The sequence below is a fragment of the Loxodonta africana genome, chromosome 9 (assembly GCF_030014295.1).
Source record: "Loxodonta africana isolate mLoxAfr1 chromosome 9, mLoxAfr1.hap2, whole genome shotgun sequence".
Taxonomy (NCBI): domain Eukaryota; kingdom Metazoa; phylum Chordata; class Mammalia; order Proboscidea; family Elephantidae; genus Loxodonta; species Loxodonta africana.
Window position 1 is genome coordinate 81,500,434 of NC_087350.1, and position 14,531 is coordinate 81,514,964.

A 14,531-nucleotide genomic window follows, 5' to 3' on the forward strand; every position below is an offset into this window, starting at 1 on the left:
TGAGAGTTCAAGTCAGATGCAAACACAGAATTGAATGCTGAATTTAGCATCATGATCTTTTGTCAAAAGCAGTGTCTGTTTTCTGCCACCACACTGTCATAAACTTACATACCCAGCCATTCTTTCCTTCTTTCCAGCAGTGGAGGGTCTGTCCTACCTGTCCACTGCTCATCCTTCTACCTGTGTTCTAATTCCCATCCCTCTAGCCTTCGCAGGAACCTCACTCCATCAGTCATCCTTTCTGTTCCATGTATCTTTAATTTCCTCATCATTTAAACATGTCTAGGCCTCTCACATCTTAAAGCACCCCCCCCCCTTTCCAGATACCACCCTTCTGCTCTCCTCTTCTTAGGCTAGCCTATCGAAAAACATGGCCATTGTCACTTACAGCATACCTCGTTTTATTGCACTTCATTTTATTCCAGTTCGCAGATACTGCGTTTTTAACAAATTGAAGGTTTGTGGCAATTCTGCATCCAGCAAATCTATCAACGCCATTTTTCCAACAGCATGTGCTTGCTTCGTGTCTCTGTGTCACATTTTGATAATCTCTCAATATTTCAAACTTTTTCATTATAACTGTATCTGTTATGGTGATCTGTGATCAGTGATCTTTGATGTTACTATTGTAATTGTTTTGGGGCACCAAACCATGCCCATATAAGATGGCAAAATGTTGTGTGTGTTCTGACCGCTCCACCAACAGGTTATTCCCTGTTTGTCTCCCTCTCCTCTGGCCTCTCTATTCTCTGAGACACGACAATATTGAAATTAAGCCAACTAATAACCCTACAGTGGCCTCTAAGTGTTCAAGTGAAAGAAAAAGTTGCATGTCTCTCACTTTACATCAGAAGCTAGAAATGATTAAGCTGAGTGAAGAAGGCATGTTGAAAGCCGAGACAGGCTGAAAGCTAGGCCTCTTGTGCCAAACAGTGAATGCAAAGGAAAAGTCCTTGAAGGAAATTAAAAGTGCTACTCCAGTGAACACACAAATGATAATAAAGTGAAACAGCTTTATTGATGATAATGGAGAAAGTTTTAGTGGTCTGGGTAGAAGATCAAACCAGCCACAACATTCCCTTAACCCAAAGCCTAATCCAGGGGAAGGCCCTAACTCCCTTCAATTCTCTGAAGGGTGAGAGAAGTGAGGAAGCTGCAGAAGAAAAGGTTGAAGCTAGCAGAGACTGGTTTATGAGATTTAAGGAAATAAGCTCTCTCCATAACGTAAAAGTGCAAGGTGAAGCAGCAAGTGTTAATGTAGCAGCTGCAGCAAGTTATCCAGAAGCTCCAGCTGAGATAATCGATGAAGGGGCTGCACTGAACAACAGATTTTCAACAGATGAAACAGCCTTATACTGGAAGAAGACGCCATCTAGGACTTCCATAGCTAGAAAAGAGTAGTCAATGCCTGGCTTCAAAGCTTCAAAGGACAGGCTGACTCTCTTGTTAGGGCTTAATGCAGCTGGTGACTTTAAGTTGAAGCCAATGCTCATTTACCATTCTGAAAATTCTAAGGTACTTAAGAATTATGCTAAATCTACTCTGCCTGTGCTCTATAAATGATAACAACAAAGCCTGGATGATAGCACATCTCTTTACAACGTGGTTTACCAAATATTTTAAGCCCACTGTTGAGACCCACTGCTCAGAAAAAAAGATTCCTTTCAAAACATTACTGCTCATTGACAATGTACCTGGTCACCCAGGAGCTCTGATGGAGATGTACAAGGAGATTAATGTTGTTTTCATGCCTGTTAACACAATATCCATTCCAGAGCCCACGGATCAAGGATTAATTTTGACTTTCAAGTCTTATTATTTAAGAAATATATTTCATAAGGCTATAGCTGCCATAGATAGAGATTCCACTGATGGATCTGGGCAAAGTAAATTGAAAACCTCCTAGAAAGGATTCACCATTCTGGATACCATTAAGAACATTCATGATTAATGGGAGAAGGTCAAAATATCAACATTAACAGGAGTTTGGAAGTTGATTCCAACCCTCAGGGATGACTTTGAGGGGTTCAAGACTTCAGTGGAGGAAGTAACTGCACATGTGGTAGAAATAGCAAGAGAACTAGAAGTGGAACCTGAAGATGTGACTGAATTGCTGCCATCTCATGATAAAACTTAACTTTAATGGATGAGGAGTTGCTTCTTATGAATGAGAAAGAAAATGGTTTCTTGAGATGGAATATACTCCTGGTGAAGATGTTGTGAACATTGTTGAAATGACAAAAAAGGATTTAGAGTATTGCATAAGCTTATTCGATAAAGCTGCGGCAGGGTTTCAGAGGGTTGACTCCAATTTTGAAAGAAGTTCTGTTGTGTGGGTAAATGCTATCAAACAGCATCGCCTGCTACAGAGAAGTCTTTCATGAAAGGAAGAGTCAATTGATGTGGCAGACTTCCTTGTTGTATTATTTTAAGACACTGCCACAGCCACCCCAGCCTTCAGCAACCAGCACCCTGATAAGTCAGCAGAGATCAACATCAAGGCAAGCAAGACCCTGCACGAGCAAAAAGATGATGACTCACTGAGGGTTAGATGATGGTTAGCATATTTTAGCAATACAGTGTTTTTAAATTAAGGTATGTACATTGTTTTTTTAGACATAATGCTGTTGGACACTTAATAGACTATAGTATAGTGTAAACATATATAGTGGGAAACCAAAAAAATTCGTGTGACTTGCTTTATTGCAATATTCAATTTATTGCGGTGGTCTGAAACCTCAACCCCCAGTATATCCGAGGTATGCCTGTATTTACTTCCTCACATTGGTTAGAAAATGTATAGCTTGATACAACGGAGAAAGCAACTGCCTGAACAGTGGACTGACTGATGACCTGACAAACCTTGCCTGACCAACTGAATGACTGGCTGAGGAGATGGAAGGCAGGTGTCAGAAACCTAAACTGCTTAGAGAAACACCAAAAATTAGTGCAACAGAATATATTTATTGTGAGTAGGTATGATTCCAATCAGACAGCGTCACCCGAAAAAGGGACAGTGAAAGCAAGTTATATCGGTCATTGTTATGTTAATTTCCCAGAAGATAATATCAAAGCACTGGCAGGGTTTCAGGGTTCACCAGTTACAGAAACAGAATCACCAGGGACACGCCATACATCCCAAAGCACAACCTCTAGGCAGGCCCTGGGGCTCCTACTTCTGGAAGCTGGCTGCCCATAGATGATTTAAAAAAAAAACCCAATGCCTAAGGCAAAACATTCTCTATTAAGCTGCTTACTAAGCTATTGTTTGACCTGAAGGTAATTCCAGGGAACCAGGTCCTTCAAGATTCAAAAGGACACAAAAGGGCAGATGGCCTGGGTGGGTCACCCCAATTCCATGAACTCAGAAATCTGGATTCCTGGAGAATCAAAACAATTTTGTCACAGGGCAGGTTGGAAGAATGGACTTATTAGGTGACTAGAAGAGTTGTGAGTGCATACTAGATTAATCCATTTATTCAATAAGCAACAAAAACTTGATTTATTTTCTTTAGGAATAAAGAATACTAGTGCCTTTAAGTGTTTTATATTTGGAAATCTTGCCAAGAGTGCTTTAAAAGGTAGAAAGTGAAAAGTTGATGTTTCATTAATAGAAGACTTACATTTGAAGGCTCCTAGTTTCAGGGATAATTAAGCACAAGACACTGCTAATTTGTGCATTCTTTGGATATTCTCACTTCCAAATCTTTGTAATGTGTCGCTGGATTTACCCAGGGGAGAATGTTCTTCATGTCCGGGATGCTGACACCCAAGACAAAATATTGCAAGCTCTGCACCTTCAGTTTGGTAAACAGTACCCTTGGTGAGTACAGAATTGTTTTGGCGGGGTGACTTAAAAGCGCAGCTGCCTCAGGCACCATTTTAAAGCTATGATCACTGTTTAATCATCCTAACACAGTTCTCATTCTACATGCCCGGGGACCCCTACCTGCTGGTTAGACAGAGTTTGCTAATATATCCCCTGTTACTCTACCAAGGGTTCCAATATGGAATAATTTTTTACCTTTCTCAGCTAATTAATATAGCACTTTTGCTAGGAAATACTTCTTTAGCCTAATTTGAATTTCTATAAATATTAGTAATGTCATTGATTTTCTTTAAAAATAGTCTAGTTTACTTAATTCAGACTGCCTTGCTTTTTATTTCAAATTAATGAGAGTTTTTCTGTATTGGAATGTCATTTCTGAATGCCATTTTGTTTTCCCGGGGATGTAAAGATAAAAACTAAAAAAAAAAAAAAAAAAAAATCACTATTCAAAACTGTTATATTCTTTAATTGGCTTAACAAAGATAATGTTTCTTTGATGATATAGGCATTTTGTTAATGGTATCTCATGTTGGAAATAGTTGTATTTCAGTCAACAAAGAAATTAGACATTGTATTGGCAATACGTGGGTACTTAGTTACTGTGTTGCTGAAGAGATCCAGATGTTATTGTTTTAAAATGAAGAAGTGTGACCCATTTTTTATCTGAAGTCTCAGATTCCATTAATAATCATGTTTTCAATATTATTTGACATGTATGGTAGAAGCATTTAATTTAATTAACTTTGCATATTGCAGTTCAAAGATATATGGAGATGGGAATGCTGTTCCCAGGATTTTGAAATTTCTCAAATCTATTGATCTTCAAGAGCCACTACAAAAGAAATTCTGCTTTCCTCCTGTGAAGGAGAATATCTCTCAAGATATTGACCATATTCTTGAAACTCTAAGTGCCTTGGCTGTTGATCTGGGTGGGACAAACCTCCGAGTTGCAATAGTCAGCATGAAGGTAAAATAACTCCTAAACTTTTAATTTTATATCCCATGTGAGTAATTGATTTTAAAAGTATAGCTGGAAAGTAGGACTGGAAACACATACAAGTGCTTGTGATTGTAGAATTGACCCATAGAATTGACTTTTGGATCCATTACAACGTTTGTCTCATCATTTTACTAATCATTAAAATTTCAAAGAAGTAAATTCTTAGGGAGTCCAAGGTAGCTGACTTGAGTTGGCAATGGGGAGACCCCTTAGTCACCAGAGAAGGCTTTTGCCACTCAGGAGGTCAAAAATTCTGTATTTGGTAACAGCTGGAGCATGGAGTATGCTGGTTACTATAACTGCCCAGGTTGAGGGCATCTGCATATGGTGAAGGGAATTATATCTCCTCTAGAACATGATCAGTTGTATCGGTTCTCCATTTTGCATTTTTGCAATTCTACTCTTTACTGAGTACAATACACCTTCAATCTGTTAACCAAACCATCACCACAGTGTTGACAGTAGTTGAGAAAGTCTTCATAAAAATACCAAATTGTCCATGTTAAAATGCTGTAATGACTTAACGAGGGAGAATAAGCCTCAAAGAAAAGTCTTTGTTTAAACTATTGTCAATGTATAAAGTTTCAGGAACCCGTGAGAAATACTGAGTATTTTAAACATAAAGTTAAAAGAAATCTGTTAATATAAAATCATTATGTCAAATAAGAAAAAACAAAACAAAACATGACATTCTCAAGAGAAGCTGAAAGGTCTCCCCTATAAATACTCTTTAAAAAGTATTAATAGAGGAATATTTTCTTAGCATAAAGATGATCTATTCCATATCAACAGCCAAAATCCTTTGTAGTTCTTTGAAACTCTAGAGGCATTCTCATTAAAATCCAGAAGAAAAGAAGGGCATTTTCTGCAACATTATTTAACATAATCCTGGAAGTTATGAAGGGAATAAATAAAGCAAGGAACAGTAAAAAGGGATATTATATGGAAAGGGTAAAACGAAAAATATATATATTTATAGACAATATGAATAAATCAACAAATTTATAAACCAAAAAACCAAACTCATTGCCATCTAGTCAATATCGACTCATAGCGACTCTATGGGACAGAGTAGAACTGCCCCATAGAGTTTCTAAGGAACAGCTGTTGGATTCGAACTGCCAGCCTTTTGGTTAGCAGCCAGACTGTTAACTACTGAGCCATGAGGGCTCCAACAAGCTTATAGAAGTGATAAAGTAAAATGGCTGAATACTATGATAAATAAGTAAATATCAATAACTGTCTAATATGAAATTGTAGGCAAAGATTTGAGCTTTTCTCTAAGTGTCAACTCTGCCTGCACAATAATATTACCTGGAAGGTTTTAAAAGAAATACAGAAGCCTGGATCCCACCCAGGCTAATTAAATCTGACCCTCTGGGGGTGTGAGCCAGGCATCAATAGTTGCTAAAAGCTGCCCAGGTGATTCTGATGCTCAGTGGTAGTTGAGAAGTACTTCTTTAGGTTTATTTTTTAATGACAGTCATTAATGGCAGCTTTAACCTTCATATTTGATATATAAAAGGCATTTATAACCAGAGAACATAATGGAAGAAGAGATCCCATTCAGAACAGCAAAGAAACTCCTAAGAAGAAACTAGAAAACCATGTGATCTACATAAAGGAAACTATACAACTTTATTGTAAAATATAAAGGCTTAAAAAAATGTCCTAGATGAGAGTCTTTACCGTTTTTAAAATGTCAGCACTTTCCTAATTAATTTATAAATTTAATATAGTCAACATTTCAATGGAATTTTTTTACTTAATAAAATAACCCTAAATCAGTGGGATTTAAGAAAAGTTTAACAACATTATTTTGAAAATTACTTAAAATAATATACAAATGAGAAAAGAAAACAATTTTTTTTTTTTTAAAAAACAGGAGAATTAGGAGGGACTATTCTGGTCTGATAAGGTCCCTGGGTGGTGCAAACAGTTTATGTTCGACTACTAACCTAAGTGCCAGCAGTTCGAACCCACCCAGTGGCACCACTGAAGAAAGACCTGGCAATCTCCTTCTATAAAGATTACAGCCAAGAAAACCTGGAGTATTTCTATCGCGTAACACATGGGGTGGCCACGAGTTGGAATCGACTCAATGGCAGTGGGTAATGGGTATCCCTGTCAGATATTAAAACAGATCACAAAGCACAGTAATTTAAACTGTGGTATTTGTGCCAGCCAACATGGAAAAAGCTGAGTAAATAGGATATACATACCATTACTGGCTTAAGTTATTAGAGCTGACTAGAAATCAACTACCTAGGGTATCTATTTACTTAGGTATTTAAGCAATTTTCAACCTGAAAGGAAGAAGTAAAATACGACCTTCGAATGAACTAGATTTAGATTAACTTAAGACGGGGACTCATCTGGTTGACTGTGAAGTTTTCATTGCTTTAACAGCCATGTGCCAATATGGCTTCACGGGACATGACTTGGGCTTATCTTGGAACCAGCCCAAGCCAGACTCTGGCTTTCTCCTGTATAGTCATCTCAATCTACAGCAATGTCTGACTTATCATGAAAAAGATTGGAAGATTTATGGTATGCTCCTTAGCTAAGACCAGTGAGACAGACTTTGTTGCTTTTCCTCTTTTAGGGTGAAGTAGTTAAGAAGTATACTCAGTTCAATCCTAAAACCTATGAAGAAAGGATTAATTTAATCCTACAGATGTGTGTGGAAGCTGCAGCAGAAGCTGTAAAACTGAACTGCAGGATTTTGGGAGTCGGTGAGATTATCTATTACATATCCAAGCAATGTCCATTTTAATGTACAAAGTTTACTAAGTTCTGATGGAAGGCTGAACATCGAGTCAGTGTTGGCCCTGTGTATAGATGGCTCCAGGTCCTGTCTATGGGCCCCAGCATGGGAACTGCCTGGAACATAACAAGCATTATGGGGAAAACACTGGTGGTATAAATCTATGAGGAACTACAGCGTTCCATCAGACCTGCCTTATATTTCCTTGTAGTCCTTGGATGGTGTTTGCGTTAGGAGATTTTGAGTGAATTGATTTGTGTTCTGAGCCAAGAAAGTTAGTGTACTCTTCTACTTCTACAATTGCTAATCGGAATTATTTTCCTTGGGTTTGTGGTGGAGCTTAGGTATTTCCACGGGTGGCCGTGTAAATCCTCGGGAAGGAATTGTGCTACATTCAACAAAACTTATCCAGGAATGGAACTCTGTGGACCTCAGGACCCCCTTGTCTGACACTTTGCATCTCCCTGTGTGGGTAGACAATGATGGCAACTGTGCTGCCCTGGCAGAAAGGAAATTTGGCCAAGGAAAGGGACTGGAAAACTTTGTAACACTTATCACAGGCACAGGTAAGCAGAGTAAAAGAGGAGGTTGCTTCAGGAGCTAGAAAGGTAAATTTGGGTTAAGTTGGTCCTTCCTATTATGCCTTATAATTTATTGCTGGAAAAATACTGGTTTATCCATCTTTTTGAGGAAAATGTACATAGTAGTTAGGAGTCTAGGCTTTGAAGGAAGTTGAACTTGAGTATGAATCCCAGCTCTGCATGACTTTGGGAATAGTACTTAACCTTTCGTCCTTAGTTTCCTCATCTGTCAAGTAGGGATTATAGTAACACTTACTTGTTAATACTGAGGGAAAATCAGTGTTCACTCTAATAATAGGTGCCATCTATTAACCACTCAGGAAGTAGGTTTTATCATTTGTTTCTTTTTTATTGAAATAAAATTCACTATTTTAATCATTTAAAAATGTATGTATAATTCAGTGGTTTTTAATATCTTCACAATGTTGCTCAACCATCACCACCATTCCAGAACATTTTCATCACCCAAAAAGAAACCCAATATCCATTAAGCAGTTAATCCCAATTCCTCCTCCTCCTCAGTCCCTAGCACCACTAATGTTGGTACACTTGATGGTGTCCCACAGGTCTTTTCTTTATTCTTTCTGTTCCTCATACTGGATAATCTCCATTGACCTATCTTGAAATTTGCCGATTCTTTTTTTCTGCCTGCTCAAATCTGCTGTTGAGCCCCTCTAGTGAAAAAGTACAATAACTTGCATTTTAGTTATTGTAAGTTTCAACCCCAGAATTTGTCTTTGGTCCCTTTTTATAATTTCCAACTCTTTATCGATATTCTCGATTTGCGTGTCAAATAGAGACATGGTTCTCACCTTATTATTTTTCTCATGGTTTCCTCTAGCCCTTTTGGTCTTTAGTTTTTTCCTTGAATCCTTAGTTCTTTGGTTTCCTTTGGCTCTTTTAATATATTTAAAATACTTGATTTAAAGTCTTTGTCTAGTAAGGCCAGTGTCAGGGTTCATCCATGTCATAGTATGTATCAGAACTTCTTTTTTCTTTATGGCTGAATAATATTTCATTGTATATATATACTACATTTTGTTTATCTGTTAACTGTTGATGGATATTTGGATTATTTCCACCTTTTAACTATTGTAAATAGTGCCACAGCGCACACTGGTGTACAAGTATCTGTTTGTGTCCCTCTGCCCCCTGAGTAACTCCCCTCAGCACTGAGTTAGGTGAGATAAAAGCAAGCCCTTTGAGCCAGGTCTCCAAGGAGCCACCAGACAGGTCAAAAGAAACTACCACAATTCTTTTGAGAATCAGGCTCATTCTTCTCTCTGGTACTGGTACCTATACTGGAATATGGGTTGTTGTCCCACCAACCTGGGAGCCACAAAGCTCTCTTATAGAAATTCAGCTGTTCTTTCTTGTAAGCTTTTGGCTAGTTTTTGAGGTCCTGAAAAAGTTTGTTCTGACGGTTTTTGCCAGTTTATTTGTGGCTTTTGTGAAGGGATAGTCTTTTGGAATGCCCACTCCACCATTTTCTCTGACTTTCCCATTTGATTTTAAATGAGGAAACAGAAGGAGCTCTGGTGGCACAGTGGTTAAGCACTTGGCTATTAACCAAAAGGTTGGTGGTTCAAACCCACCAGCCGCTCTGTGGGAGAAAAGACCTGGTGATCTGCTCCCGTAAAGATTACAGCCTAGGAAACCCTATGGGGCAGTTCTGTTCTGTCCTATAGGGTCACTATGAATTGGAATCAACTTGACAGCGCGTAACAACTCCTCTTAGTAGAATTGTTCAGTCATTTTCTCTAGAAAAAAATTTCATTAATATCCACACCTCCAAAATGAGGAAACAGATTCAGCTAGAAAGAGCTTGAACCGCATTTGATCCCAGACATGTCTAATTTCCAAATTTGTGTGCTCTTAAGTTCCATATTACACTGCTTGGCTTTTAAGCTCATGCACTTTAGCTGATGTACTTCTCCTCTCAGTCTTGAATACAGTTCTAGCAAATTTGGATGCCATTTTCTATCTTACAGCAGTAAGTAGCTGCAAATCAAAGGGATGGAAGCTAAAGAATAGGCACAACAGGAAGTTAACAAATGGCAGAACAACTCAGAAAGCAGAGCCCTCTGGGGCAAAAATGCTTTTTAATCCTCGTTGTTGTTGTTATGTGCCATCTAGTCAGTTCCGACTCATAGCGACCTATAGGACAGAAGCCCCCATAGGATTTCCAGGGAGTTGCTGATGGATTCTAACTGCCAACCTTTTGGTTAGGAGCCAAGTTCTTAACCATTGCGCCACCAGGTTTAATCCTTAGTAACTCCTAAACTCCATCATAACAAAAGATAGCCATTTCTCCAAAAACAGAGCCTGAGACAAGGATTTAGGTACAGGTATTTTATCTTGGAGAAAGTCCTAAGAAGCAGAAGTGAGGGAGTGGGAAGAGTGAGACAGAGCAGGAAGAAAGCCATTAATGGATGCATTATAGAAGTTGCCTTAGATCAGTGGGGGCTGAAATCTGCTGGAACCTCCCAAGAAGCCTGCAGAATACCACCCAGAATTGTCTGCTTGAATCCACTGGCTCCTGTCCCTCCTTGGTTGAGGGTAGCCTCTGGACTTTGGAAAAAACCTTTGTGCAGAAAGCAGAGTGGACTGGCAGTGTGTGCTTGAGGTGGTGTACGATCAATGCAGGGTGAGTCTGAGACACTAACCTGGCTGCCATAGCTGTGGCTGATGTCCGAGTGCACCAAGCAGATGTGATACAAGGCACCAGAAGAACTGCTAAACAGATTTCCATCCAAAATTCTTCAAATAAAGCTTTGGTACTTCGTAATTAAGTAAGTTTCAACTGTCTAGAAAAATGGGCATTGTATAGAACCTCACATTCCAAAGCAATGCTAAACAGATGAACCATTGCCATATTATATTTTCTGTTGCAGGTGAAGAGCTGCCTTGATGATTTTGTCTCTCATTGTAGGAATTGGTGGTGGCATCATCCATCAGCATGAGTTGATCCATGGAAGCTCCTACTGTGCTGCAGAACTTGGTCACCTTGTTGTGTCTTTGGATGGGCCTGATTGTTCGTGTGGAAGCCATGGGTGTATTGAAGCATATGCTTCTGGGATGGCCTTGCAGAGGGAAGCAAAAAAGCTACATGATGGTTGGTTTCTTTTCCCTAAGGAATTAAATATCCAAATGGTAAACAGGTACTTCAAAGTAGAAATCCCAAACAGAGCTGAAAAGCTTATGCCTTTCACTTCCTAAGGAAAAGCTGGGCTTCCTGGTACTCTAGAGTGTCCCTGATCTTGACCCATATTAACACCCCTCCTTTCCAGGGGTGGAGGTGGACAGGGATCTTGACCACTAAGAAAGTGGGAAGATTTCTTTAATCTTTGTTTTCTTGGCCTCTTGCAGAGGGTAGGTACTTAATACACACTTTAATGAAGAAATAAATGGATGGACATGTTACATTTTTGAACCCTGAAGAGCTATTTGAATTAAAGCTATTTGAATTAATGGACATGTTATAAAAGTCAGCATGGTTTCTTAGTCTAATGCAAGAGAAAGTCAATTAACATGATTATAATAGTGTGCCCAGTGTAATAACAAAAATGGCCAAGGAATGTAGTGCGTGTAAGAATGACACCAAGTTCCCTCCCCGCCCTCTCCATACAGGGATGGGATTATTAGGGCACTGTCCTGGGGGCTGAGAGTCAGAGCAGAAATAGAATCAGCCAAGCAAGTTTGGATGGCTAAGGGAGCTCTTCAGTGGTGTTGGTGCAGGAAGGGCGAGGCAGAGTGTAGTGGAGCAACAGCTAAGCCAGGACTAGCAGGTCACGGAGAAGCCCTTGAAAACTTTTAGAAGAAAGACATATCAGATCTAAATTTTAGATTCTTCACTATACTAACTTTTGGAGGATGGCTTTGAGTGGAACAGTTCTAGAGTGACTTCCAGGTTTCTGGTTGAATAAATTGGGGTTGGGGATATAAGAGAAGAACAGGAAGATGATGACTGGGTACCTGTGGGACATGCAGGAGGAAATGCCTAGGAGGCAGCTGGATAAGCGTTCTGTGGTTCAGGAGAGATGACACCACTGAAGAGCTCCCTTAGCCATCCTAACTTCCCTGGGCTAGAGATGGGAATTTTGGAATTGTCGGCATCAAGGTGGTAGTTAAACCTATGAATGAGACCCAGGGAATGAGTCAAAAGACTGGGAGGGTGGAATCCTGAGAAATATCAACATTTGAGGGGCAGGGAAAGAGATGGAGGAAAACCAGGAAAGGGTGATGCCACACAAGCCAGAAAGGGAGAATGTTTCAAGGAGGAGGGAGTGGTCAGTAGTAATAAGTGCTACAATTAAGAGACAGTCAGAGAAGTTCTTTAGATTTGGCTACAAGGACATCATTTGAAGCCCTTAAAACAGCATTCTTCAAGCTTTTTTTCATTATCACTCCCCTAAGCAGCCTGTTTTTTCCTAATGACCCCCCTCCATGAAATGTTAATAACGTAGATATACTGTGTATCTGTTATGTTTGTATGTCTATCTGTTTCATACATAAAAAAAGATTTTTTTTGCCCCAAGGACCAATTTTTGCCCGCTTTGGGGTAAATACATGTTTTAAAGTTCCAGTCAAATAGCAGGAGCAGAAGCTGCCTGCACTATCTGTATAAGTGGAGAAGAAATGCTTTAAGTATCTGCATCAGCACACACTGATGAAAAGAAACAGTGTGGATGGAAGTGAAGGCTGAGGAGAAGGGTCTTACGGTCTTTAGAGTACAGTCCCCAAAGAGGTGAGAAGAGAGAAACTCCAAAGCCCAGGGAGATGGGGATATCTTGGACAAGAGAGGGAAAGAAGGAGGGGAGATGAACAAATACAGATAGGAGGTGAGGGGCAGAAAAGGGGATCTGTGAGAAGTCAGGAGTACAGAAATCTAGCAATGGTTGTGGTGGTGGAGGGGAAGGTTAGATCCAAGCAAGTGGTGAAGGTTTAGTAGAGCAGTGAGAGAGGGTGGGAGGGAAAACTGGCCAGGCCATCCTCGAGGGCCCAGGGAAGATAAGAGACCTCCAATTGGTGTCGAGGTAGCAGTCTCTCTGGTTGGGGGGTTTCTCCCATCAGCGCCCAAGTGTAACAGCAGATTAGGGAGGTAGATTGATTTGGGTTGGTGAGTGGCAGAGTGAGGGTGACAGACAGACAGACTATAAATAGCAACAGAAATACCTATGATTTATTGATCATTTACTCTGGTCAGAATTTAACTAAGTACTTCATGTCCATTATCTCATTTAGTCCTTACAATAATCCTACAGGTTTAGGTATTATTAGTTTAATTTCATAGAAAAGAGAAAGTATAGAAGTTAAGTGACCTGGACAGGGTCATGCAGCTAGTAGTGGCAGAGCTGACCTGAACCCAGGTCTGTGCGTGTCATTCCTCAGCTGCTGTACCACACTGCGTAGAATGTGGGGTGCTGGCAAGTGGTGCAGCAATGCACTTAGGATGGCTAAAGAAGGCAGTAAGTGTGGGAGGAGTCTGGTAACCCAGAGGGGCTGGGAGGGGAGGGGAGGAAAGCGCATTTCAAGGACTCTTTCTAATATTGGAAGTGGAAAGCAAAGGAGCCAGAGGGGTAGGAGGCTATGGTCAGAGGGGAGGACTTTTGAGTTAGGGAGATTCTGGATTATGTATAACCAGGTAGAAGAGGGCAGCAAAAGTCTTTAAGGCAATTACATGGACATCTGTGCATGATAAAAAGCTCTGCAAATATGACAGTCTTTCTACTTGGGGTCTTGCTGCCCACACACTGCTCACAGTTTATTAGCTACTGCTTGCCCTTCTCACCTCCTCTCAAACAGAAGATCTGCTTTTGGTGGAAGGGATGTCAGTGCCAAAAGATGAAGCTGTGGGTGCACTCCATCTCATCCAAGCTGCAAAACTTGGCAACGCAAAGGCCCAGAGCATCTTACGAACTGGTGAGTGTGGGGCTCTGGGCAGCTCTGCCACAGGGGGCATCCTCAAACATCCTAGGGCCCCCATCTGCTGATAAATGGGGACCAATGCTCTGGCATTTCTGGTCAGAGGTATCTTTCCTACTTACTGAGATGGAAAAAGGGAATTACATTCATGGTATTTGGTGGCACTGCCTTTTTAAACAGGTTTTTTTTTAAACCAAAACCAAACCCATTGCCATAGAGTTGATTCTGACTCATAGCAACCATATAGGATAGAGTAGGACTGCACCCTAGGGTGGATTCAAACTACTGACATATTGGTTAGCAGCTAAGCTCTTAACCACAACACCAGAGCTCTGTGTTTTGTTTTACAACTGTGAAAATAAGATTTGTTCATTTTATAGGAAATTTAGAGAAATACAGGAGAGTAGTAAGAGTCTTACCATTCAAGGA

General features: G+C 40.1%; 2 protein-coding genes across 7 annotated transcripts in view; one reads left to right on the forward strand and one right to left on the reverse strand.

Annotated features, from left to right (window-relative positions):
* The window catches only part of GNE (glucosamine (UDP-N-acetyl)-2-epimerase/N-acetylmannosamine kinase), a 37,309-nt gene that overhangs the window by 21,803 nt on the left and 975 nt on the right, over window positions 1-14,531 (forward strand). For 4 of the 6 annotated variants that reach the window (XM_010587837.3, XM_064291734.1, XM_003407860.4 and 1 more), the window contains 6 exons: window positions 3,736-3,823; window positions 4,586-4,796; window positions 7,435-7,564; window positions 7,941-8,162; window positions 11,110-11,292; window positions 13,983-14,099. In XM_010587837.3, coding sequence (XP_010586139.1) covers window positions 3,736-3,823; window positions 4,586-4,796; window positions 7,435-7,564; window positions 7,941-8,162; window positions 11,110-11,292; window positions 13,983-14,099 — 951 coding nt within the window. The other 2 variants (XM_064291736.1, XM_064291735.1) reach the window with 2 other exon arrangements.
* The window catches only part of CLTA (clathrin light chain A), a 33,661-nt gene continuing 30,397 nt past the window's right edge, over window positions 11,268-14,531 (reverse strand). The window contains exon 5 of the mRNA XM_023545140.2: window positions 11,268-11,307. Coding sequence (XP_023400908.1) covers window positions 11,283-11,307 — 25 coding nt within the window. The 3' untranslated portion in view covers window positions 11,268-11,282. The remainder of the gene's footprint in view (window positions 11,308-14,531) is intronic.